General features: G+C 44.0%; 1 protein-coding gene across 2 annotated transcripts in view; it reads right to left on the reverse strand.

Moving 5' to 3' along the window:
• BICRAL (BICRA like chromatin remodeling complex associated protein) overlaps window positions 1–27,846 on the reverse strand; it is an 80,087-nt gene that overhangs the window by 8,280 nt on the left and 43,961 nt on the right. For both annotated transcript variants that reach the window (XM_059400446.1, XM_059400445.1), the window contains exons 5-11: window positions 26,072–27,748; window positions 7,026–7,131; window positions 6,084–6,184; window positions 4,252–4,313; window positions 3,132–3,277; window positions 2,075–2,169; window positions 123–225 (exon numbers count right to left, since the gene is read on the reverse strand). In XM_059400446.1, the coding sequence (XP_059256429.1) occupies window positions 123–225; window positions 2,075–2,169; window positions 3,132–3,277; window positions 4,252–4,313; window positions 6,084–6,184; window positions 7,026–7,131; window positions 26,072–27,748 (2,290 nt within the window). The remainder of the gene's footprint in view (window positions 1–122; window positions 226–2,074; window positions 2,170–3,131; window positions 3,278–4,251; window positions 4,314–6,083; window positions 6,185–7,025; window positions 7,132–26,071; window positions 27,749–27,846) is intronic.

The following is a 27,846-nucleotide window of genomic DNA, read 5'->3' on the forward strand; positions in this document are numbered from 1 at the left end:
CCCCAGGATGCATTCTGTACTTTCAAGTTTCCCGCCCAGCGGCGGTTCAGACAGACTCCCCACGGCCGGCAGCCTGGAACCCCGGCAGCACCTCCCTTCCATTTTTCTCTGACATTTCTTACCAGGATCTACAAGTGCCAGACGCTTGTCTCGGGACAGAGAAGCTCTCTCCTCTTGGTTGAACATTCTGTCGATCATCACCATCTCAGCAGAGGGATTGATCCGCTGAAAACAAGACAATCTGGTCATTTCAGATGCCTTTTAACAAAGTACACCCATCCCACTGCGTCTTTGAAACTAACGAAGCAACCAGACATAAAGATTTGGTGTCTACGTTCTACTCACGTCCCATTTAGCTCCATTTATCCTTGTCACGTAAAGATGCATTTTTTGAAATTGTAATTTTTGGGAAAAGGTGATTTACACTGATTTCTCGAGAGGGTATGAAAACTAGGCCTGCCTCCCTTGCTTCCCCCGCATCTCTCTGCAGGTACCCACACCGAGCAGTTTAATAGGCTCTGCACAAAGTGGTTTGATGCGCACAAAGGCACTGACTTTCTTCTCTGTATCTGTATCTAATCTGACGTATCTTATTTCCCCTCTGCTTAATAATATATGTTAGAGATCTTTTCATGAGGATGACATTTTTCTTGATATTCTACTATGATTTCAATGTGTTTTTTAGAAGACTTTCCTTAAAATTATTTTTTGCTGTACAGAAATGAAGCTTAAATTATATTTGTGAGTCTTATTTAACATGAAAATTCATAGCAGATATAAGATAACTTGACCAAGTAAGTGGTCCTTTCCTAAAAAATGGTAAGAGTTAAGTCTTTTTAATATCTCAGCATTTTTTTTCCTGAAATGGTTATCAATATAAGAACAACTATTTCAAAGTTTGGAGGCAAAATTTAAAGTAAATATAAATTATATATATATATAAGTAAACACACACACACGTTTATACTGTATCATGTAAGTACATAATGTAATTCAACTAAGCTCCCAAGGTATATCTCAAAGCTGATCTTAAATTGGAAACTGCCTGTAAGAGGTCAGTTTATAGGTGAAAGCCTGTATGATTTCAGATTTGGTTCTAAAATCTCAGAAGAATAGGGGGCACCTCTGTGGCTCAGTGGGTTAAAGCCCTTGCCTTCGCCTCAGGTCATGATCCCAGGGTCCTGGGTCTGAGCCCTGCATTGGGCTCTCTGCTCAGCGGGGAGCCTGCTTTCTTTCCTCTCTCTGCCTGCCTCTCTGCCTACTTGTGATCTCTGTCTGTCAAATAAATAAATAAAATCTTAAAAAAAAATAAATAAAATCTCAGAATAGGTTTGGTCTTTCAATCATTTCCTGAGGCATCTTCTTTCTCTAACTGGTGTTTTAAAACTAAGTTTAGTTTCTCTTTGGGATGATGAAAACTTTCTGAATTTGACTAGTGGCTGATGGCTGCAAAACCTTACGAACATACTAAACACCATCAAGCTGCATATTTTTATGAGACTGATGCGCTGCCTACTGCGCTAAGGAGGCACCTAAGCTGCATATTTTTAGATCGTGCATGAACTTTATGGTATGTTAATGATCACTCAGTTAAAAACAAGATAAAGCTAATTTCCACATCTGTCATCCCCTGGGCTTTTCAGATGTTCTTCTGAACAATGTTCCCCACATCTCTGGGCTGGTGAGAGGGAGCTGACAGCATCAGAGTGTGTATGGGGGCTGGGGGCCTCAGATGGTCCTAGTCTGTTCCCTAGCTCTGCTAACTGCTCTGCAAACCCAGTAGCTGCAGGACGTTTGGCAAATTACTTAACCAAAGCCCTGGTTTGCTCATTTAGAACCAGCTCATTTAGAACAGCACTCATCAGGTGTGGGCAATCATGACAAGTGCAGCGAATGCCAAGTTCGCTTGGCAGGAGGACCAGTCAGGTGGAAGGTTTTCTACAGTCTTCAGTATCTGTGCCTTTGAGATTATGTTGGGAGAATGTAATTCCCTGAAGTTTTTTCCTCTCTGAATTACTAGCTGTGACCTGTGGGGTCTTAAAAAAACAAATACACTTGGTAGCATGAATTTTACCATGGCATCTTCTAGAAGCAGGCATCTGTATTTGTTAAGCATAGCTTGGGTCCTTTTTAGGAGCTGAGTGGCAACTGTTTCAAATTCATTGTCGACTTTAAAAAAAGAGAGAGAGAGAGAAAATGGTAAGAGAGTGCAATCACTCACTAGGTCTTTTCTTTCTCAGGACTGAAATGCATTACTCTTCCATTACTCAAACATGTCTTGCCTGTGACAGTCTTCTCTTCTTAGGTTAGCTTTCCTTGATTAAACGTGCTTCTGCACTTTCCCTCACTGTCCACTGTTAGGTGACTGGGGAACTCATCAAAATACTACCTTATTTTAACTTTAATTAGGAGGCCAAAACTAGAATACTTCTAACATGACCAATAAAAGAAAACCATAAAGCACAGACATGCAATAAATATCAATGAATAGAGAAGATCTGTTAGTCTAGATGGGCAAACCTCCACTTCCTTCCAGTGCTATGAGAAACGGAAACAGCTGAACAAGGAAATTAGGACTTGTTTTTTTAGGACTGGTTTTATGTAAGGACATAAACTAGTTCATGATATCTTGCAGGTCACAGTGCTGTGGCTCTGTCCTTTTCCTGCCGGTCTCCAAAGGTTTCCCATTTTCTAGTCACTCTGTGTCTTCACATCCCTGTGCCATGCTGGATCTGGACCCTATTCCCCAGATGCAGGGGACTGACTGGGACTAATCTGCGCTCAGATCAGAGACCGCAGCAAGGCTGGTGGCCGCTGCAGGCGGGGTGAAAGCAGCGGAGGGCAGCATCTGCAGCTGGCCGTCCAAACAACACTTTGGGTTCAGTGCCCCCTGAATTGGTCAATAAAATACTCTGACCTTTGGGTATCCCCTCACCGAATATTGAGAAGAGTAAGTCACAACCCTAAACAGGGACCACAGAAATGGAGTAAACTGGGAACAAGTTAGGTCTACAATGAAAGACACGGACATGACCACCATCCGGGAGCCACAGGGCTTTCACTCTTCTGTGGGGCATCTGTACGATGGTGTCTGGTGTCACAGGGGTGCTCTGGGGTGACAGCCTGTTTACCTTTCTTCAAGTCTTCCTCCGTGGGCATGGAGCCCTGGCACACGTGGTAGGACAGGAGCCTCTGTACCGCATCTCTTAGCGATCGGAACTGACTTTTGTCGGGTGTCACAGCGTGGGCTTGGTCCCTCTGTAACTGCTGGAGAATGCTTTAAAAGAGGAATTGCCAATGTCAGTGGAGATCCGTGGCAGGAAATCTAGTCATGATGGCTATTTGCATGCAAAGAAAGTCAGACCTATAGGAGTGTTATTATTCGTAGGATGGTGGTTCTGTGTTTTCTTCAGTTTCATACTTTGTACACCATGTTGGGAGTACAGTTTGGTTGAACTGTCTCCACAGGGGACTCACACTATGACCTTGGCTTCAAAAACATGGTGTTCCCACCAACCCCTCATGAGGGGGTGCTCACACGGATCTTGGCAATGCCTGACCGTTGGCCAGCTAAGCTTATGCTAATATTTCTGTTCCAAACACAGGAATTTATCAAACCACGCTTCTCCGCAGAGACCCTCTGGCCGATCAAAGGGTAATGTGGTATGCCAAAGACAAGAGAACTATTCTCCTTCAGAACAAACGAGCAGACAGTAGACTCAAACTATAATTGGTACATAGCTGACCCTTTAACAACATGAGGGGGCTGGGGGCACTGACTCCTGGCATAGTCAGATATCAGTATATTACCTGACTTTTCCAGAAGTTTACTAAGAGTGTCCTGTTGACTGGAAGGCTTACTGATTACACAGATAACTAATATATATTTTGTATAGTACATTTATTATTCTTACAAAAAAAAAAGCTAAGGAAAACACTATTACAGTGCTATGCTGTATTTATCGGAGAACATCTGCAAATAAGCAGACCTGCAGAGTTCAAATCCATGTTGTTCAAGGGTCACTGTACTTATGGGTCCTAATAGAAGCAAACTGTATCATTATTATTATATTATTATTATCATATATATAATATATAATAATATTGTAATAAATATTATTAAAGTTATTTTCAAAGTATATTTTTAAAAATACTACATATATTATTATAACCTGCCTTCTGTTGTATAGTGATTAAACATTAGGAACCTAGAGAAATGTTCAAAATGAGTCATTTCCAAGGGTCACTCACAAAGCTCCTTTAGTTAGCTGTTTTGCAGCAGGCCGCTTTTGTCCTCCTGAGTGACTATCCACCTGAAGACAAAACACATCTCTTAGTACTCCCTTCTGTAGAAAAAATACGCAGAATACCATTATACATAAAGGACATGACGTTGTGAATATTTTCTTTTCTTTTCTTTTTTTTTTAAAAGATTTTATTTATTTATTTATTTGACAGACAGAGATCACAAGTAGGTAGAGACGCAGGCCGAGAGGGAGGAGGAAGCAGGCTCCCCGCTGAGCAGAGAGCCCGATGTGGGGCTCGATTCCAGGACCCTGAGATCATGACCTGAGCCAAAGGCAGAGGCTTTAACCCACTGAGCCACCCAGGTACCCCATGAATATTTTCAACTCCTTATCAAGAGCATAGTCTAAAAATGCAGAAGTGCCCTGCTAAAAAATAAAACAAGCAAAGCCATAGACCTATATAGCAAAGTCACACTGTGTCAAGATCACGGGAGGCTGTGCTGTGCGATAGGTTACTTGGAAGGACGCAGCTTGTATTTAAAGCCTGAATCTCCAACTCTGTAAACGTATTATTAAACTTTTGGAGAAGTCTATTTTGTGGGTGCCAACTCCATGAACATCTGAAAATTCAGTTGCTGTTCCAGTCTAGGTGTGTGATCTAGTAGGGCATCTCTTTCTGTCTTTCTTTTTTCCTTTAACTAATCTCTACACCCAACATGGGGCTCAAATTCACAATCCTGAGATCAAGAGTCGCATGCTCCACTGACCGAGATAGCCAGGGGCCCACAGTAGCACTTGTTACATCAATGTTAAGGAAACAAACATGACTTATGTCAGAACCTGAGAACTGAACCAGATCCTTCATGGAGTCTTCTAGGCGGGCCCACACTATAACAAGTTTCATTAAACCATTAATTGGGGTTTGACGGAGAAGAATCTAAGGGCTCAGTAAACTGAAAACAAGATTTTTTTCCTTTCTTTTTAGATCAGTTGTTGGGTTAGAACACTATAGGGACTGGCTATATCATCACATTCCTGGTTGCTATAGCAGGAAAAAAACCTCTCCGTATAGGGGCACCTGGGTGACTCAGTGGGTTGTGTCTGACTTCACCCCAGTCATGATCTTGGGGTCCTGGATGGAGCCCTGCATTGGGCTCCATGCTCAATGGAGAGTCGGGGAGTCTGGCTGTCCCTCTACCCTTCCTCCTGCCACCCTGCTGTACACTTCTCTCTCTCTCAAATAAATAGATAAAGTCTTAAAAAAAAAAAAAATCTCTCAGATAACCAAGATGAACAGATCCAGGGATGCCTGGGTGGCTCAGTCAGTTAAGCAGCTAACTCCTGCTTTCCACTCTTAGGTCATGATCTCATGGTCTTGAGATTGAGCCTCACGCAGGTATCAGTGCTCAGTGGGAAGTCTGCTTGAGATTCTTTTAATCTGCTACCCACCCCTCTGCTTGCATGTGTGTGCTCTCTTGCTGTCTCTCAAATAAATAAAAAAAAAAAAAAAAGAGGAACAGATTCACTTTCGCCATGACAATGAGTGATGATTCAACAGTAAACAACATTTTTTCTTGAGTATCTACTATGTACTGGCTGCTAGTATATCGTTAATTCATGAGGAAATGACAGTATTGTAATTTGAGAAACAGAATAGGCACATCAATCCCATAAACAGTAACATAACATGGCCTGGCCTGCAGGGAAGGTCTTCAGTGAGCACACTTTAACGCGCAGACGCCGGCAGGCAGCAACTACCAAGCTGAAGATGACAGGACTACATTTTCTCTCGGTCATGCTCAACATTAAGAAGTAGCTACGCAAACTGTCTTCTACCTGCACGGCCGGCTGGCTGGGAGATGATCCAACTACTTTTTCCTGCTGTGGCTGCGTGGTTCCTAAGGACCCGGGCATGACTTTGCTTCCAGAATCCTGCCCTATTAGAATGAACATAAGACAACAGAAGCAGTTAATTAAGCCTCTTATACAACGCATAGAGCCCAGCATATGTGGATTACTGACCATTCTGAAAGGGATTTCTATATTTCCTGCTCTGAGGAAGGGGAGCAAGAAGTACATTTATCTATAAAAGCTCCAGAGGCAGAAGTCAGGATTCGTAAAGCCTATTTAGGTAGTAAATAGAAACAAATACATAAGTAAAAGGTAGTAAATAAAAGCCGTCCAATGCAACAGTTTCAAATTATTCAAGGTCTGAGGACTAGGCCTCAAACCAGTAATCCGTCAGCAACACCGAACCCCCCAGACGCTCACAAATTAATGAATGAAGGCCCAAACAGGGGGCTAGAGGCTAGGGGGCATTCCTGCTTTTGTCCTTTCTAGTGTTTAATGAGCAGTGTAGACATTCGAAGCTTTAGAAGAAATGGAAGACACAGTGCACACTATTTTTAGTCTTGTGGGGGATGCCAAAGAATAGATAAATAAAGTGACGTGAGGATAGTTACAAAGTCACCTGTGCCATATAGTACTAAAAAATAGATTTTATTGTTTCTGAGCAGCACATTTTTTCCCATATAATTTAGTGTGTCATAATTAATCAGAAGTGCTTTTTCTTTCTTTCTTTCTTAGTAGTATATAAAATGAAGGTACAGACACAACAGGGTCTGTTATTTGGGTGGAAAGGGCACAGGGGACATGGTCAGAGTGGGGATGAAGTGGAATGAGAAAGGTTGCAGGCTGGATGAGGGATGGCAGAAGATGTCCTCTGGGTTTGGGGAGAGAGGGGACAGTGGAGGGGAGCTTAAGATAAAGGCTCCTGACCTGGCAGCGTGGTGTTCAGGAGGCCAGGAATCTGTGCCTGCCTCAGGCCATCCGTGGTCTTGGAAGCAGCAATGGGGGAAGTCTGATTCAAACCTTTTTTCTGAGCCTGGGAAAAATATGGCCAAGAGAAGAAGTTAATTTCATGACTAAAAGCCTTAGCAGATTGCCCAAAACACCAACCAAGCCTGTTAATGCCTACCTGGCATCACCTTCAGGTTAGACTACAAAGCGAAACCAGAATTTTACTCTACTTTCCTATCACTCGGGGAGGATTGCAAAGAGCACCCTTTAAGAATCTGTGGGCGTGTTGAATTTTCTGGACGCCATTCACAGGGATGCTGAGTGGACACCAAGCTGTCTTCCTGCCCCTGGAACTGCTGTGTTCGTGATGCCCAGATGCAAAGGCTGAGCCAGAAACAGTTTCTACCCCTAACAGTTTCTATCCCCAGAAATTTTCTATCACACCTGCGAGGATTATGAGCCTGACTATCAGATCCTATGTAGGGTCTACACAGACTCTGAGCACCTGGTCAGGGCCCAAGTGCCAACCCCAAAGCTACTGTCAGCACTCACTGTTTGCTGTGTAGATGATCTAAAGCATGTGTCACCCCTGCCACTGGTATGTCTCTCGCTCACGTCATGTCAACATCAGGTGTAACTAGGAAATGTAATGTCAACTGAATGTTAGCCTGAGGAAAATATTATTAGAAAAATTAATCTGATGTTTTAATGGGTGTGTGCATCTTTTCTATTAATAGAAAAGATGAATTGTATGATGTTTAAGGACTGGTAAGTTCCTTTTAGCTCTAAAAAAATCTGTTATCCATTTATTTTTATTTATTTATTTTTTAAAGATTTTATTTATTTGACAGAGAGAGAGAGAAAGAGAACAAGCAGGGGGAGTGGCAGACAGAGGTTGAAGCAGGCTGAGCAGGGAGCCTGATGTGGGGCTTGATCCCAGGACCCTGGGACTAAAAGGCAGATTCTTAACTAACTGAGCCACCCAGCCGCCCCTGTTACCTATTTAAAGTAAGATGATAGGGGTGCCTGCGTGTCTCAGTCTGTTAAGCTTTGCCATCCATTTAGTCATGATCCCGGAGTCCTGTGTTTGGGGGATGTTCCTGCTCAGTGGGGGATCAGCTTCTCCCTCTCCTTCTGTCCCTCCCCAATGCACCTGCTCTCTCTTTCCAATAAATAAATAAATAAATAAATAAATAAATAAATCTTTTATAAAAAGTAAGATGATAAAGGGCTTTTATTTATTTATTTTTTAAGATTTTATTTATTCACTTGAGAGAGAGAGAGAGCACGTGCCTGAAAGGGGAAAGAGTCAGAGGGAGAAGCAGACTCCCTGCTAAGCAGGAATCCCCCAAAGTGGGACTTAATCCCAGGACTCCAGGATCATGACCTGAGCCGAAGGCAGTCACTTAACCAACTGAGCCACCCAGGTGCCCAATAAAGGGCTTTTAAATTTCTCTCAATTTTTAACCTTCTTTATCATTACCACTTCATAGTGCAGCAAATTTTCAGAGTTTCTTCTCTAGTTTTGTATTTTGTATACTATCAGCAGATTTAGAATTTAGTCCAACCACCCCATGGGGGACCTAAACTATGACCTTGGCCTGATTAATATGTTTCTACCAACTATTCATTTGAGACCTTGGCAACACCTGACCATTGGCCAAGTAAGCTCATGTTAACATTTTTATTCTAAACAATTATTTGGAACAGTTAATTATTTGGTTCCCCTTTCTAGTATAAGACTGGAGAAGGAGGGGCGCCTGGGTGGCTCAGTGGGTTAAAGCCTCTGTCTTCGGCTCAGGTCATGATCTCAGGGTCCTGGGATCGAGCCCCGCATTGGGCTCTCTGCTCAGCAGGGAGCCTGCTTCCTCCTCTCTCTCTGCCTGCCTCTCTGCCTACTTGTGATCTCTATCAAATGAATAAATAAAATCTTTAGGGAAAAAAAAAAAACAAAACAAAACTGGAGAAGGATTTGACACTACCCAAGAAGATCTGAAGGAGGTCATTACAAAGCTGGAAATGGTCACCTTGCTCATCCATTAGCAGGGAAGGTCAGACCTGCACTATTCTAGGCAGACAGGTAATACATACTTAGTAACAAAACCACAAGGGGAAAATTTTCCAGGTTCACAGCATTTCCACTAGAACATAACTCCACTCTCCTACTGTAGGAAGCTGTTCACGCAGAGAACACTGGGGTTATGGAGAGGCCTGGGGCAAACAGTGAGCACTGGCCTTCCTTGTAAATATTTCCAGGGCATGAACACTAAGGGCCATCTTGAATAAAATACAAAACAGATAAAAGTTGGGAAAATGCGGTTTAATTAAGGGGCAAGGCTATACAACTCTGAACTAAGCAGATCCACAGACAAATAGCTGAACCAGAGTGAATATGTTCAAATGACCGTAGTCCTTACAGCAGTGTTGAGTTAGTACTCAACAGTTTTGGCATTTTTTCCCAACGTCCCCAGTTCATGTGAAACAGAAGAATATCATCCTTATTGCTTTAGAGCACACAATTTTAAAAAAAAGTGGCATTACCCAGCCTCATCTTCTACCTTATGTATCAGACATGACCTAAAATGATTTATAGCTACTAAACAGATGAATAAAACAAAATCCCTTTAGTTGTAAAACCGAAAGAAAAGCAAGGACGAGATCACTAAGAAAGCCGGGAGAAGGGCAGAGGTTGGGAAGGTATATGGAGGGGCTGGTTTCCGGGACTACGGGGCAATATTTTCTTTTTTTTTTTTAAAGACTTTATTTATTTATTTTACAGACAGAGATCATAAGTAGGAAGAGAGGCAAGGCAGAGAGAGAGGAGGAAGCAGGCTCCCTGCTAAGCAGAAAACCTGATGCAGGGCTAAACCCAGGACCCTGGGATTATGACCTGAGCTGAAGGCAGAGGCTTTAACCCACTGAGCCACCCGGGCGCCCCCAATATTTTATTTCTTGAGTGTTCACATGGAAGGGAATTTGATTTATAATTCTTTTATAATTTTATAATTCTGGGGGTGCCTGGGTGGCTCAGTCAGTTAAGCATCTGCCTTCAGCTCAGGTCATGATCTCTGGGTGCTGGGATTGAGTCCCACATCAGGCTCCCTGGGAGCCTATTTCTTCCTCTCTGCCTCTCCCCCTGCTTGTGCTCTCTCTCTCTTGGCCACTCTCTCTTAAAAAAAGAAACAAAAATCTTAAAAATATATATATTCTTGGTTAACTGTATGCTGATGTTTTACGTATTTTTTCTAAATGTGTTCTCTTTCACAACACAGACAAGTAAAAGAGGAAAAAAAACCTAGAACAATCTCGTGTCAAAGCCTGAAAATTCACCATCAAATGGAGGGTATGAGGCACTGTTGTGTCTAAAAACAAGGACACCTTCTGAAGGGGCCACTTCTCGTCTGAGCACAGCTGGGAGTGTTTTATGGTCCCCTCGCCTACCTGTATGGGGCTAAGCACTGGCATCAGCGTGTTTTCATCCTCTCACCACCTGTGTTCCTCACTATACCCCTTCCCTTGGGGCAACTGCAGAGGGAGGGGAGGGGAGGGTTGGGGGGGGTGGTAGAAGGATCAGGAAAGGGGCGGGGGGCGTACCTGTCCAGGTCCCTGCAGAGGAATCACTTCAATTCAGCTGCTCTGTATGTTTGGAAAGCCCAACTGCCTTGGGAGTGCTGTCTCTAGCAGTTCACTGTTGCTCCCAGCCTGCTTATTCTCAGGGCAGGGCTTTTGTCTGTTTGGCTCCCTGCTGTATTCCCAGCACCGGACACGGCCAGCACCACATTGAGCGCACAGTAAATAGTTGTGAAATAAACTGAGTGCAGTGGAAGTCTGCGGGGAACGGGGGTCTGTCCTTCCCCACTGGTCCAACGACCCCCACGCCCCAGGAGCCAGCAACTTTCCCCCATTCCCCAAAACTTCATGTTGCCTGCAGCTGACAATCTTTTCCAGAAATTTATCATTCTATTGTTTTTGCTGAACTCCTAGAGAAGACTTGATCTTTAAATACATTTTCTTAAAAAAAAATGTATACATACATACGTGTGTGTGTGTGTGTGTACATACATATATATTTATTTAAGGGCGCTTGGCAGCTCAGTTGGTTAAGGGTCTGCCTTCAGCTCCGGTCATGGTCCCAGGGCCCTGGGATCGAGTATCGTATTGGGTTCCCTGCTCAGCAGGTAGCCTGCTTCTCCCTCTCCCTCTGCCTGCCGCTCCCCCTGCTTGTGCTCTCTTGTCAAATAAATATATAAAATCTCTCTCTCTCTCTCTCTATCTATATATATATATATTTCACAAATAGACTATTTAAGGATCCTTTTTGAAACCTTGGCTCTAAGAACTCTGTTAATATCAGTATTCATCTTAATTCTTTAGATCTATGGATTATCTTGATACCATGTACACATACAGAAAACCCCTAACAAATCAAAATATTTAATGTGTCAATCTCCCCTTCTGTGGTACACTTTGAAAGAAGATAAGATTCATCCAACAACAGGCATTTATGGAACAAGGGAGATGCCTGGGGTCTGCCTGGCCACACTCTCATCTAGGAATTGCCCCACTGCCACAGAAATGGGCTGGAGCCAGCAAGGCTGGAGAGCCACAAAGGTGTGTAACCCGCCACAGGCACCAAGAGCTAAACTTCAGGAAGGGAAGGAGCACTTTCTCTCCTGTCTTAAAGTGCTAGGCCTGGGGTGCCTGTGGGCGCTCAGTGGGTTAAGCGTGTGACTACCGATTTCTGCTCAGGTCATAATCTCAGGGTCACTGGGCTCCGAGCGCAGCAGGGAGTCTGCTGAGATTCTCTCTCTCCCACTCCCTCTGTCCCTCACACCCCCAATAAATAAATAAATAAATAATCAATCAAAGTGCCAAGCCTGCCAGTGTAGCAGTTTATCTACCTAGAGGGGGACTTTTTCTTAATTTGAAGAAAGGCCTTGGCTAGAGCAGCAGAGGCCCTGTACGGCTGCTTCCTCATGTCACCCATGCCCCTGCTCCTCTGACCCTAATGCACCGTCACCCAGACTCCCTGGGAATTCAGAGTGGTAGTGGGCGGTGGACACCCAAGAGCAGCGGTTCTCAAATGCAGGTTTACAGACCAGTTGCATCAAGGTCACCTGGGGAGCTTCTGAACACCAAGTCTCTGGGTTCCATCCACAAGAGTCAGGAATCCGATATGGGACTTAAAAATTTACTATTATTCTAAAATGCTCTCTAGTTGATTCTGATGCATTGCTATGTTTTGGGAAACCACTGCATTTGCCAGTTTCTGCTAAATGCCTGGATAATAATGTAAAGCTGGACCAGGGTAGCCGTTCTGGTGGAGCAGAAGAGAGAGAGAGAATGATGAAGACAGACAGAAGGCCACGCTATCTTGAATAGGCCAAGAGATAGCCGAGAGTCTGATTGCTGACCTCTAAGGACATACATGATACCTCCTGGACATTCTCCCTGTTTGCTAAACATGATAGGGTGCGTTTCTGAGAGCTGCCACCCAAAGTACCTAGTCAGCTCCTTTGCCCATTTTCCACAGAACGCTATCTCATTATCTTCAAACCTGTAAGCCAGGTGAGAGCTTGTTCAACTATCTCCCACCACAGCTACAACCTTCCCCGAATCCCCATTCGACCTTTCCTTGCTCCTCCTGCTACAAGGGCAGACGCATCCCTCCTCTTTTCTAGAAAGAATCCCACCAGTGCTCTGGAATTCGTGTCCATCTCCTTGCCATCACTGCTGAAGAAAGCTCAAGCCTCTTCCATGTCTTAAAAAAGACTTATTCCCTTGACCCTGCCCTTCCCGTGGCTCTGTTACCTTCATCTTTCTGAATGTTGTCTCTGCTCATTACCACACGTCCCACTCTCCCCTTGCTCTCCTTCAGTCTGGCTCCTGCACCTACCACTTCAGGGAAACGAGTCTCCCCAAGATTGACAGCTGCCACCTTGTTGATCAATCCGTCAGAAAGAAGCATCCTGACCCTCACCAACTCTGGCTTCACACTGGCACTTGGTTCTGCAGACCTCTGCCCTCCCACCCGTAAAACCCTCTTTCCTTAGCTTCCCGAATGCTGAACCTGATCGGTTCCTCCTCTCTCGAACCTTCTGAGTCTCACTTGCGGACTTTTCTTTCTGTGTCCATCCCCTAAATGCTGAGGTGTTTCGGGGTTCTCTTCTGGCCACTTTTTTTCTTTTTCTTTTTAATATTTTTTATTTGACAGACAGAGATCATCAGTAGGCAGAGAGGCACAGAGAGAGAGGAGGAAGCAGGCTCCTGGCTGAGCAGAAAGCCCGATGTGGGACTTGATCCCAGGACCCTGAGATTATGACCTGAGCCGAAGGCAGAGGCTTAACCCCCTGAGCCACCCAGGTGCTCCTGGCCACTTTTTTCCTTTACTCACACACTTTCCCTGATCCATTTCATCCGTTTCTACCACTTGAGTTACAATTTATATGCTGCTCAGTCCCTCTGAGTCCACATTTTGGTCCTATGCTTCGGTGTCTGTAGCTGTTTATCATACAGTTTGGTTGTCCCAGGGGTTGTGAGACTTGACGAACGTATCCTAAACTAAACTCCAACTTCCCTTCAAACCATAATTTCTTTTCAGGTTCTCTAGCTCAGTGGAGCTGGTGTCACGGTCAAGCGTCTGTGTATCATCCTTTTTTCTCCACTACAGCCAAATTGCAAGTTCTATCTAACCTGATGGTCTCAAATCCATGCCATTTCACCATCTCTCGCGGCTCGTGTAGGGGTTCAGCATTTCATGCTTCGATTATGACACCGGCTCCTTAACATGACATACAAGGTCCTTCGTGATTTGGTCCTTGCTCACCTTTCCCACCTAAATCTTAACACCTCACATGAACCTGTTTTTCTGACCCCTCAGTATCATGGTCTCTTCTCTCACTAGCCTTTGCAAGGCTGTTCCTACTGCTGGAAAATTCTTCCCTCAGGCCCTTAATACCTGGGTAACTAACTCTCCTTTCCCTTAGCAGACCTCAGCCAGGAGCCACTGGTCAAGGGAACCTTCCCCAACCATGCCATCTGGGTGAGAGGCTTCTTTTCTAAGCCTGGAACCCTGGATTACTTCCAGCAGAGCATCAAACATTGTGCATTGCGGCTGTCAGTTTATCTGTCTGCCTCCTGCCCTGCAACAGACTGCTGTCTCCCTGACACTTGGCCCAGGGCTGGCCATGGCAGGTACTGAGGTACTGGGGAAGGAAGGATGGATGGAGGGATGGAGAGAGGGAGGAAAGAAGGAAGGAAACCACACTGTTGGTGGTTGTGCCTCCCAGTGAACAGTATGAACAAAAAGTGCAGAGAAGGTTGGGGCGCCTGGGTGGCTCAGCGGGTTAAAGCCTCTGCCTTCAGCTCAGGTCATGATCACAGGGTCCTGGAATCGAGTCCCGCTTCGGGCTCTCTGCTCAGTGGGGGGCCTGCTTCCCCCTCTCTCTCTGCCTGCCTCTCTGCCTACTTGTGATCTCTGTCTGTCAAATAAATAAATAAAATCTTAAAAACAACAATAACAACAACAGTGCAGAGAAGGTATCTGGGGTAACTGGAAAAAGCTTCATTCGTTTAGGGACTTTGGGGGCTGCCTGGAGGATGGGAAGCATTTCTACCTGCTAAAAAAGGAAGTTGAATGAATACCAGTGTCAGTAACAAGGTGGAGCTCACAGTGAGTCTGGCCTCATCAGGGAGGCAGGGAGAAGGGGTCAGCCTGGGCAGATGGAGGCTTTCCAACCAGAGCAGTGTAACTGTCAGCCAGGGGTTTGTACTTTCTCCTGCAGCCATGGGGATTCTCATGATCTGGTTCGGGTCATCAAACAAATGTTTTAGGAAGATTAATGTGGTAGAAATCTGCCTTCAGAAAGAGGCCGAAGGCAAATCAATCACTCAGATAATTGCAACATTTGTTGATGTGTTAGGGTCTGAATGGGCCTCAGAAATCATCTAGCCCAGTGCTTCTCTATTCTGGTTGCTCTTTAGAATCCCTTGGGGAGCTTTTGAAAAATGCTGATGCTTAGAGCCCTTTCATCAGGCCATTTAAAAATCAGAATTTATGGAGGAGAGGCCCAGGCACCCATATTTTTAAAAAGTTCCCAGGTGGTTCAATTGCATAGTTGGGGTTCCTCATTGAGAGAGAAATTAGGGTTCAGAGAGTTTAAGACACAAACTTAACCAAACCAGTCCCTGGCAGAGCGGGACCTACAAGCAAACTCTGATTCCTCACCCAGCTCCTGTTTTTCCCATTACACTGCAGTCCCTCTTAAAGCCTAGCTCAGGGTAAGGATGCAGAAAAGGAGGGAAATGGGAAAAAGTACATACACCATAGCCGACTAGCAGGTAAAAGTTTGCTTTTCCAAGCAATGTGGCCATGCTCTGAACCTCCATCTCCTTGACAGTCAATTGGAAACAGTCACTTCTTGTAGTTCCAAGGTAAGGATTAGTAGTAACACGGAGAGCCCCTGGTACTATACCAACTGTTAATAATATGATCATTACTTTTATTATTATTGGCAAGAACAAGTGTGAGACATTCAAAGACAAATCAGTAGGTTTTTTTTTTTTTTGAATCAGTAGGATTTAATAACTTATTAAAAGTACAGAAGGAGTGGGGTGCCTGGGTGGCTCAGTGGGTTAAAGCCTCTGCCTTCAGCTCAGGTCGTGATCCCGGGGTCCTGGGATGGAGCCCCTGGGATCACATGGGGTTCTCTGCTCAGCAGGGAGCCTGCTTCCTAGCCTACCACCTAGATTTTGCAGTCTGGGTGTCTGAAGATCTGGTGGCCCCTGGCTCTATTTAAGGTTATCAGGCTGAGCTAGAGGGAGGAAGAGGAGTCGGGTGGAGCAGGGATGGGCTAGAGACCAGCTGTGATCACTCTCTCGACACACGAAGCATGGTGAGTGCTGCTCTCAAGGGATTTATGATCGCCTAAATCTTCTAGTGATCTAAGGAGATCTGGACTTAAAATAATTTAATTTTGCTTAATAGGCTAAACTCTTGTAAATTGCCTGCTTTAATCGCTGACTGAATATTAATCTATTTACAAGAAAGCTTAAATCCTGTAAATTATGCTCTGCATTAAGGGATTTCAGTTCACAGGGCTCTCTGGAGGAATGGCTGATTCTAGGTCTGAGGCAAGATAATCAGAAGACACTCGCACAGGGTCTTGGGCCACAAAGTGCTCAAAGTAGACCAGGTCGCGTCAAAAGTATAGAAGCCAGCTTCAGCAGGCCTCCACTGACCACATTTAGGACATTTTATTTATTTTTATTTTTAATTTTTTTTCATTTAGGACATTTTAGGTGTAAGGTCCTATTCAGCCAGAGCAGCCCCACCCCGGTTGAACTGCCATTTTGCTGTAAAGCTTCAATTGACCTCGCCCCCTCCCCCCCACCAGGGGAACTTATTTAAAAGCAAGTCCGGGAAACCAGTCCCAGGTAACAAAGTTCAAATACAAGGGTGGGTCAGGCCAGGTGGAGGTATTCAATCAGTGGGGGGGCACATACTGTCTCCTAGCTACCAAGGAATATGGGCCCCACCCTTTGAGAGCCTTTGGCGCCAATCCTAACCAAGGTGTGATAGGCTGGTTCAAATGTCTACTAGGGTAAATTGTAATTCAACTGGTCACCTAGCATCACTGTGGAGTTTCCTGTGTGTGTTACAATCTCATTGGCCACCTGTATGTGGCCAGGTCCAACCACATGGACTTTCCAGACTATAAAAGTTAGTCTGGAAAGCAGGGAGTGGTCATCCTCTCTGTAGGGGCAGCCCCCAACCGGTCTGTTTGACGGTCGGTCTGATTCCTGATGCTTGGCATGAAATAAAGCTTTGCTTGACCTTCGCTTTGTATCTTGCTCCTTTAATCACGGACCCATTATTGGGGTACCCAACATTAGGCATTAAAAAAAAATAGTGAAAGCAACAGACGGCAACATCAACTACAAAATGAATACATGACCTTTTAGAGATCCCAAATATCTAAATATCACAGATGAACTTCCATGTCTGGCTTAGCCTCAAAATATACTGGGCAGAGGGAGAGCGAGGGTTAGCTGGTATGGATGGGATAAGCACAGCCATGAGTCGGTAAGCACTGAAGCTGACAGCCCCAAAGAGAGAGAGAGAGGGAGAAGAAGAAAAAGCTCTTCTTTATGGAAGAGTCCCAGCCAAAAACTCTATAGATAGGATAATACAGTTAGAAAATCGCCATTTTGCAACCACCAATGTAATATTCAGGAGAGGCTCACTGATGGAGTCTCGAATCACCAGAGAGATGGGAGAACAGATGGGAGAGACAGGGGAACGGGAGAGTCACATGGTCCCAAAGCACTCTCCTAGAGGTCATGTCTGCTTTACAAAGGGAAAAAGGTACCTTTGAGGACCTGGAGGAGAAACCTGACCTTAACCAAGTGATCACACCCAGAATCACCAATAACAGCCCCAGCCAACACTTTGTGTCTAGCCACAATTGTTTAGCTTGCCTCTGCCCATGAGGACACAATCAGACAACTCCACACTAAGGCCAATCTACAAGACAAATGATCTGGATTGCTCCTGGAGCCTAGAGAGGTGACATATGAAATCAGTGCTCTTTGACTGGATTCTAGAGTGAAACATTGTTGTAAAGGCCATTATTGGGTCAACTGGAAGAAATCTGATACAATTTTACTGTAGTAATGTTAACTTTTCTGGTGGGCGGGTATGATCGTGACACTATGGCTGTGCTGAAGAAAATCCTTGTTCATATGAAATAGCTGGTGAAATATTTAGGGCAAGGGGTCAAGACATTTGTAACCGACTTTTGAGATGGTTCAGAGAAAAAAGTGTGTGTTTGTGTGTGTGTGTGTGTGTGGAGAGAGAGAGAGGGAGAGAAGGAGACACACAGTTAAAGAAAATGTTGCAAAACAACTATGGGTAAATCTAGGTGAATGGGTTCACTGTACTCTTCCAATTTTCTGTGGGTTTGGGAAGTTTTCACAATACAAAAGGTGGGGTGGGGCCTTACATTCATTCTGTAAGAGGCTGGTTACATTGGTCGCCTGCGGAGAACTGGGTGGCTGGGGGACAGAAGCAGGGAAATTTTCACCATTATATATTCCTTTTTGTACCTTTTGAATTTTGAACCAAATAAATGCATTTTCTATAACAGAACCAAAATTTATAACTAGAAACTTATTCCTCCCTAGAATTAACCCTTTATAGGATCAAAACTTGCTGAGTTAGGGGCACCTGGGTGACTCAGTGGGTTAAAGCCTCTGCCTTCAGCTCAGGTCATGATCCCAGGGTCCTGTGATCGAGCCCCACATTGGGCTCTCTGCTCAGCAGGGAGTCTGCTTCCCCCACCCCTGCCTGCTTCTCTGCCTACTTGTAATCTCTGTCAAATAAACAAATAAAATCTTAAAAAAAAAAACTTGCTGAGTTAAATTTTGCAAAATAGGCAAACAAGCGAAGTCCCTGTAATGGTGTTTTTGTTTATTATGACATTCTATAAAGTAATCTGTACAGAAATTTTACACAGAAATTATCAAGCAAAATAGAGCAGCTGTAAATGTTTCTGGATGTCCTGGGGCTTTAAATGTTAGATAACACCTCAACGTTACTTTTCTAACTTATGCTGCCTCCAAGGCTCTATCCTCCTTATTCCAATACACCTGATACCTTTTTTTTTTTTTTAAAGATCTTATTTATTTATTTGACAGACAGAGATCACAAGCAGGCAGAGAGACAGGCAGAGAGAGAGGAGGAAGCAAGCTCCCCACTGAGCAGAGGGGGCTCGATCCCAGGACCCTGGAATCACGAACTGAGCCGAAGGCAGAGGCTTTAACCCGCTGAGCCACCCAGGCGCCCCTACACCTGATACCTTAATTGTTCCAGAAAACCTACAGCAATAACACGCTTGACATAATACAACTGACCTAGTTCCCAGTACCTTTTGGCATTGAAAGTCACAAAAAATTACTTTGGAGCTGTCAGTGGAGGCTTCTTGTTACCTCTGGACACTGAAACTTTTGGGAGTCAGAGAGATGTTTCTCCTGAATATCAAGCCATTACTTATATAGAAAATATAAAAGAGAAAGAAATCATGCCATGGCTGATTTCTATATAATTAATTGTAACAACAAACATAAAGCAGATCAATACATACTGATATAAAATAATCCTCAATTTATGTAATTAAGTAAAAACATCCATGGTATATTGCAGAGGTAAGTAGGTCTATTGTGGTATCTTTCACTGTATATGCAGAGTACATCTCTGGAAGAATATAAAGAACCTAGAAATGGTGGGAGCCTCCGGGAGGGAAACATGCGGACTGGCAGGAAGACTTGCTTTTCTTTTCTTCTTCTTCTTTTTTTTTTCTTTTAGGATTTTATTTATTTATTTGACAGAGATAGAGAGAGAGAGCACAAGTAGGGGGAGCAGCAGGCAGAGAGAGAGAGAGAGAGAAGTGGGCTCCTGACCAAGCAAGGAGCCTGACACAGGACTCGATCCCAGGACGCTGTGATCATGACCTGAGCTGAAGGCAGCTGCTTAACCAACTGAGCCACCCAGGCATCCCAAGACTTGCTTTTCTCTGTAACTATTTTGGAACTATTTTAAGTTTTCACCAACTGCATATTTTACTGATTAAAAAAATATATATATATATATATGTTTTGATAAATACTGTCCAGTTCATGTCTTCTATGTGGGGCAAGTTTTTAAATCTTGAAGAAAATGAGAATAATCTGTAATTCTACTATACAGAGAACTGCTATTAATGTTATATTGCATTTCTTTCTAATGAAATTTCTGGGTGTTTTGTAAGCAAAAATGTTTTCTGTTTTCTAATTCAACATACTGTCTTGCTCCATTATTTTTCTAAAAGTGAAAATACATTGTTTATTAAATATATATATATATATTTTAAAAAAGTGGGCTCCAGAGCGTGGCTCAGTTGGTTAAGCAACCGCCTTCTACTCAGGTCATGATCCTGGAGTCCGGGGATCAAGTCCCGCATTGGCTTCCCAGCTCCACGGGGAGTCTGCTTCTCCCTCTGACCTTCTCCCCTCTCATTCTCTCTCACTCACTCTCTCTCTCAAATAAATAAAATCTTAAAAAAAAAAATTAAAAAAAGTAGGCTCTACACCCAGTGTGGAGCCCAATGTGGAGCTTGAACTCTTGACCACCAAGATCAAGACCTGAGCTGAGACCAAGAGTCAGTCACTCAACTAAATGAGCTACCCAGGCACCCCTACATTCATTTTTTTAAGTAAGCTCTATGCTTGAACCCACAACCTGAGATCAAGAGTCCTATGCTCTACTGAACGAGCTAGTCAGGTATCCCTCCTAATTATACCTTTAAAAGCACATTTTAAATATTTCAAATTTAAACATACACTTAAAGTATTTTGTAAGCCTTTCCCAAATCTTTAAGTTATTTTTTAAAGATTTATTTATTTATTTTAGAGAGAGTGCACAAGCAGGAGGCACAGGGAGAGGGAGAGAGAATCTCAAGCAGACTCCACACTGATGCAGAGTCCAATGCAGGGCTCAATCTCATGACTCTGATATCACGACCAGAGCCAAAACCAAGAGGTGGAGGCTCAACTGACCAAGTTATTTTTTTAAAACATTTTATTTACTTACTTTTATATAAAAAGATATTGTTTTATTTACTTTTTAAGTAGGTGCCATGCCCAGTGTGGAGCCCAACAGGAGGCTTGAATTCACGACCCTGAGATTAAAACCTGAGCTGAGATTGACTTGGACGCTTAACCGACTGATCCACCCAGGTGCCCCAAGATTTTACTTTTTTAAAAAGTAATCCAGGGCACCTGGGTGGCTCAGTCAGTTAAGCATCTGCCTTTGGCTCAGGTCATGATCCCAGGGTCCTGGGATTGAGTCCTATATCAGGCTCCCTGCCTCTCCCCTTCCTACCTGTGCTCTCCCTCTCAAATAAATAAATAAATAAATAAATAAATAAATAAAATATTTAAGAAAAATAATTTCTATGCCCAATGTGCGGGTCGAACCTACAACCCCAAGATCAAGGGTCACATGCTCCACTGATTAAGATAGCCAGGCACCCTTCAAAAACATTTTAAATAGCTGCAGAGAATTCATCACAGCCCGTGATTCTAGTATTAGACATCTGGGCTTTTGTTTTTTAATTTTTATTATTTTTTTAAATTAAAAAAAATATGTTTTTTATTTGTCAGAGAGAAAGAGTGCACAAGCAGGGGAAGAGGCAGGAAGAGGAAGCAGTAGGCTCCCCGCTGAGCAGGACCCTGGGATCATGACCTGAGCCGAAGGCAGATGCCATCCAGGGGTCCCCAGACATTTGGGTTTTTAAAAAACTTTTTGGCAACTAAAGTGTAGAAGAGTATCTATAGCTCTCTATACTTTGCATAAGAAAGGAAGGTAAGTAAGAAAACATACACGTATCTGCTCATTTGTGTGAAAATAAACGTAGGATAAATCAACTAGAGAGGAATGAGATCGGGGACAACAGAGGTGGCTGAGCTCTGGCAGGGAAGGATGGAAGGGTGGGAGAAGGGTGCAGTGAGGTGCTCCAGGTACACCCTCTGCAGAGCCCTGACTTTTGGAACCATACTAATGGGTCGTACTTTCAAAGGAAATTAAGTAGGTAAAATCAACAAGGACATCAGGGAAAGACTCCATAATGAAATATGAACAGAAACAAACAGAACTAGACTTCCAATGACTAGCATAACTACTCGAAGGGAGGGGGAAGCACTAGGCCATGCAACCGTCAAATGCAGTAGTTTGAAAGATTCATTTATTTATTTATTTTTTTTTAAATTTTTTATTTTTATAAACATATATTTTTATCCCCAGGGGTACAGGTCTGTGAATCACCAGGTTTACACACTTCACAGCACTCACCAAATCACATACCCTCCCCAATGTCCATAATCCCACCCCCTTCTCCCAAACCCCCTCCCCCCGGCAACCCTCGAAAGATTCATTTATTTAGGGGCACCTGGGTGGCCCAGCCAGTTAAGCACCTGCTTTCAGCTCAAGTCATGATCTCAGGGTCCCTGGGATCAAGTCTCACATCCGGCTCCTTACTCAGCGGGGAGCCTGCTTCTCCCTCTGCCTACAGCTCCCCCTCCGTATGCGCGCGCTCTCTCTGTCTGACAAATAAGTAAATAAAATCTACGCATAAAAAAGATTTATTTATTTTAGAGAGAGTGCACATGTGTTGGGGGGAGGGGTTGAGGGAAGGGGAGAGAGACTCTTAAGCAGACTCCAGCTCAACACAGAGCCTAATGTGGGTCTGAGTGCATAACCCTGAGATCACAACCTGAACTGACACCAAGAGTCAGATGCTTAACCAACTGAGCCACCCAGGTACCCCATGAACACAGCATTTTGACTACAGACCTTTAGGCTAAAGACAGAATGGTAAACCGCACTGATGTCCATTAGTAGGTTTGTTTTTCATGGCGGTGTGGATTAGCATTTCTGAAACTCTTTTCTGGGATTCCAGGATTGAGCAATTTAGTAAATATATTGTGCAGCTGCCTTTCTCAGTGTTAGAAGAGAGGAAACATGAAAGATGTTTGGAAATGGAAAAGAAGGAGACTTAAATAATGAACACAGCGGTCCTGGATTAGAATCCAAAGTATCAATATAAACTCAGTGTTTTTATTTATTTGTTTGTTTATTGAGAGGAGCAGGGAGGGGAGAGGGAGAGAGAGACTCTTAAGCAAGCTCCATGCCCAGCGTTGATCCCAACATGGGGCTCCAGCTCATGATCCCGCGATCACAACCCGAGCCAAAATCAAGAGTGGGATACTTAACTAACTCAACCATCCAGGTACCCCTGAACTCACTGTTTTTAATACAGATTGATCTATAAATAGCTACAGATGTTGCATGTGTGTAAAGATATACAGGTCAGTCGCAATGAACATGTAGTGTGCTAAATACTGTTTCTAAATACTGTTCTAAACAGTATTGGTTTCTAAATAGTTCTCCACTAGAAGGAATAAGGCTCCTTTTTTTTTAAACAAAAAAAAGATTTTATTTATTTGACAGAGATCACAAGCAGGCAGCGAGGCAAGCAGAGAGAGAAAGGGAAGCAGGCTCCCCACTGAGCAGAGACCACCCCCCTCCACATTGCAGGGCTCGATCCCAGGAGAGATCATGACCTGAGCTGAAGGCAGAGGCTTAACCCAATGAGCCACCCAGGTTCCCCAGGAATAAGGCTCCTCAAAGAAATGGCTATTCCAGGGCAGAGGTGGGAAAGTAAAAAATGAACATGGAACATTTTGTTTTGCTTGAAATTAAAGAAAGTGCTCAAGACATGATGGAAACATGTCAGAAGGACCAGTAGCCAATCTGGAGGAGTAGCCAATGGCCATCAAAGTAGCAAGCATCAAGATAAGTGACTATAACGGGGCGCCTGGGTGGCTCAGTGGGTTAAGCTGCTGCCTTCGGCTCAGGTCATGATCTCAGGGTCCTGGGATCGAGTCCCGCATCGGGCTCTCTGCTCGGCAGGGAGCCTGCTTCCCTCTCTCTCTCTCTCTGCCTACTTGTAATCTCTCTCTGTCAAATAAATAAAATCTTTAAAAAAAAAAAAAAAAAGATAAGTGACTATAACAATTTATAACTCATTGAATAAAATAAGAATGTATGAGGGGCGCCTGGGTGGCTCAGTCAGTTAAATGTCTGCCTTCAGCTCGGGTCCTGATCTCCCTGCTCAGTGGGGAGTCTGCTTCTCCTTCTCCCTCTACTCCTTACCCCTGCTTGTATTCTTTCTCTCTCTCTCTCTCAAATAAATAAATAAATAAATAAACTCTTAAAAAAAAAAAAGAATTTGTGAATCCATACTGATATAAACAAACACCTAAGTAAAAAGGGAAAAAGAAAAGCTTTCTTAGATATAATGCCAACAATTAATGTAGAACAAATGATGGAATTAGACAATCTCAATTTGATGGCTATCATGGTAATAGCTAATTTTGTAAGGAAGGATTTGGTCAGGAATTATCAATGGAATCTTAATGCAGTGTGTGCAAGTTAGATGAGCAACTGGACACCTGCAGAGTGCTGAAGTATCCCCTTGAAGAAACTTACTAAGAAGCATCAGACACCATCCAAAGCAAATGCTCAAAGTTTACACCACTGGTAATGGGACAAGTCCATATTGTGAGGACATATCACTTCTGTGGCAATGCTACCACAAATGTATGACTTGAATCTAATCATGAGGAAATGGCATAGAAACCTGAATTGAGGGACATTCTACAAAGTAAATGGCTTGTACTCTTCAAAAATATCAAGGTCAGAGGCGCCTGGCTGGCTCACTGGGTTAAAGCCTCTGCCTTCGGCTCAGGTCATGATCTCTGGGTCCTGGGATTGAGCCTTGCATTGGGCTCTCTGCTCAGCAGGAAGCCTGCTTCCCCAACTCTCTATGCCTGCCTCTCTGCCTACTTGTGATCTCTCTCTCTGTCAAATAAATAAATAAAACCTTTAAAAAAATATCAAGGTCATAAAAGACAAAGAAAGATAGAGAACCTGTTCTAGATTTAAAGGCATGACAACAAAATTAGGCAGTGATCCTGCATCATAAACACAAAACAATGTAATTTTTCCCCCTTTTGCTGAAAGGGACATTCTTGGGAAAATCGACCAAATCTGGAAAAGGACTGTTGATTAAATGATAATATTGTAACCATGCTAATTTGATTTTGTTAACCATATAATTTATGGTTCTATGGGAGAATGTTACCATTTTTTGAAAGTACACACTGAAGTCCACAGTATTTAGGGGCAAAGAGGCATCATGCCTGCAATTTACTCTCAAAATTGTGTGTGTGTGTGTGTGTGTGTGCGTGTGAGAGAGAGAGAGAGAGAGAGAGAGTGTGAGTGCAGGGGGAGAGGAAGAGAAGGTTAAAATGAATGGTAGCAAAACAGTAACATTTGGGGAATCTTAGTGAAGGGGATATGAAAGTGCTTATACTACTCTTCAGCTTTAACCTTTCTAGAAGTCTGACATTCTTTCATCACACACACACATACACACCTCTGACACGGAAAGTAATGCACTGAATATCCTTGATCATAAATAATCTTTGTTTCCCTAGTTAATATCAATGTACCTGGCACAGAAAGGTTTCTGAATACTTATAGATGCGGAGGAGCAAGGCAGTGGAAAAGGAGGACGAAGTAGGGTCCACCCCAGGGCTGCAGGCAGGGTGCGGAGTGGCAACTATGGGCGGTGCTCAGGAGGAGCCGGAAGCGGAAATGGAAGCGGAAGCAAGAGTTGTTAAAGGATCTGCCGAGGGGGGCAGAAGGTGGGGTGAGAACCAAAGCTGATGACATCTGGGATGCTTTTCAGAGACATGGTCCTTCTGTGGGTTTACCAACTGCCCGAGGTAATTTGGGATCCTTCCCGCCCTATGCATCCCTCTGGTGCAGGCCAGTTACCACTGATGAGTCACACTGAGACCCGGAACCTTTCAGGTTGGCACCCAGGAAGCAGCCCCAACTTCTTCACTCAGTCCGTAGTTACAACACCTAGTGGCTTGCTCCGTGATGTAAGTAAATAATCTACACTAAACTCTCATTTTAAATGCCTATAATACATTTCATCAAGTATATGTATCAATGGGCTTTCATTAAGTATTTGCTATTTTCTGTTAGGGACTGCACTAAGTGCTTTATGTGGAGTATCTCATTTAATTCTCCAATATCGCCATGAAATGGCACTAGTAAATGTCTATTTCACTGATGAGGAAAATTACGTCTAGAGAGGTAAGTTAAAGTAAGACTGACTCTGTGTCGTAAAGCTTAGACTTAAATCCGTAAGTCTGACTCTACGGTCCCCACTCCAAACCATAATGCTAGGATGGATAAACATTTTAATTAGGAAGAAAAAATGTAATCAACCATAAGTTGAAAACTGGAAGTCAATAAATTGGGAGGTTAGGATGAAAACAACATTCTGTGAAATACACATTCCATTTTTCTGTTCTGTAATCCTCCAAATGTTCGCATGCTAAAGCAAACGTACCTGACAGAAGAGCTGCTGGCTTCCCGCTCCAGGTGTGTTACTGAAGGTGCTGGTAGATTTGGAAGAAGAAACTGGAAGACGATGAGACACGCTGACCGGTACTGGAGTCCTGTTTGGCTGGGTCAGCTGGTCTCCCGTAAAGTTTGATCCTGACACACCCGACTGAACCGCAGACCCAAGACTAGGATGGGCAGTGCTGGAGGAGCTGACAACAGGGAACCGACTGGGTCCTGACATGCTGGTCACCGAGGGCATGGGGGTGAAGCCAGGTCTTCCTTGGGAGACATTGCTCTGCCCAGGTGACAGGTGTAATACAGTTGGTGATGCCTGCTGCAAGGGCATCTGTCCACTGACGATCTGAGGAGAGGCATGATTGACTATCACGGGGCTTCCAGAGGCGGCAAACGTCTGCCCAGACACCAACTGGACGGCGGCATTCTGGTTATTCAGCATCTGCCCAGAATATGGTTGGTTGGTCCTGAGCATGTTGGAAGAATTTCTGTTCAACATGACATGCTCTGAGGCCACTTGGCCAGAGATGAGCTGAGAAGGTTGAGTCTGAAGCAGTTGCCCATTTATGGTCTGGACATGGTGTACCGAGTTGGAACTGACAGAAAGGCTTGTGGGTATGAGGAACTGACTTTGGGGCGTGTGAGGCTGGCCCATGGGAGAATGAATAACGATACTACCCCCAGCGCTGCTCACTGCCTGTGAGGTGACTGGTTTTCTTGTGTTTTGTTGGTTTACAATGTTCACGGACATGTGTGGACCGACGACGGAGCCCTGGGGTGAGCTGGCAGAGGCAAAAGAGATCCCTTGTTGAACGTGGTGCTGCTGTATTCCCAAATTGTTCACATTGTATGTATTCTGCTGACCCATCTGGATAGGCTTTGGCTGGATATTAATTGGGACTTTATTTGAATTTGGTGCAAGACCCCTCTGTATGATGATGTTATGCACGGGTAAAGATGTCTGAAAGTTTGTGCTGTTAAATGGAACGGTGACAGGCTGTGCTACTGGACTGGAACTGGAGTTCCCAAACAACGAGTTGCCGTTAGGAGTCTGTCTGTGGACCAGGAGCCCTCCACTCACGTTTGACGGGGCTTGCTGCCCGCTGCCTTTCAATATGATTTGAGATCCATCTAGGTTATTAATAGTCATCATGGAAGGCTGATTACCAAATGACCCAATTAGCTGTATTTGACCAGAGCCACTAATCTGGCTGCTGTTAGATAGATGCTGGCTGGGAACACTGATGCCCACGTGTTGCATAAAGCCATGTTGAACACCCACCGTATTGCTTGCAAACGATGCTCCGACAGGCACGTGAGTCACCCCTATAGGCTGCAGCGTCTGACCTGAGTAATTCGAAACATTAGAAGCCTGAGTAAAGGATGCTGATGAAGAAGGATGAAGCTGAGCTTGTGCAAACTGTTGGCTTGAACCTATACTGGCATCCAAATATGCCTCTTCGGCCAATGTCTGTTCAGTGATATTGGCCTCTTGCAAGGATTTCTGAAGAATGTCGAAAGGTTGGTCCTCACTGAGATCGGGAAGAGGAGAAGACTCAAGTTCATCTTCCAGAAACTGAAGGCTACTTGAGAGTGGCAGTCCATCACTAGGCCCTTCTCCAAGCTGGTTGCTTACAGCTTTGAGGGATGACTTAGGATCAGCATTCTAAAAGGAAAAGCAGTGTGTTACCTGGCATTTCGAAACTTGGAAAGATATTAAAAAAACAATAATAATAAAAAGCGCCTCACTTTTGAACAGGATAA

The sequence above is a fragment of the Mustela nigripes genome, chromosome 5 (assembly GCF_022355385.1).
Source record: "Mustela nigripes isolate SB6536 chromosome 5, MUSNIG.SB6536, whole genome shotgun sequence".
Classification (NCBI taxonomy): domain Eukaryota; kingdom Metazoa; phylum Chordata; class Mammalia; order Carnivora; family Mustelidae; genus Mustela; species Mustela nigripes.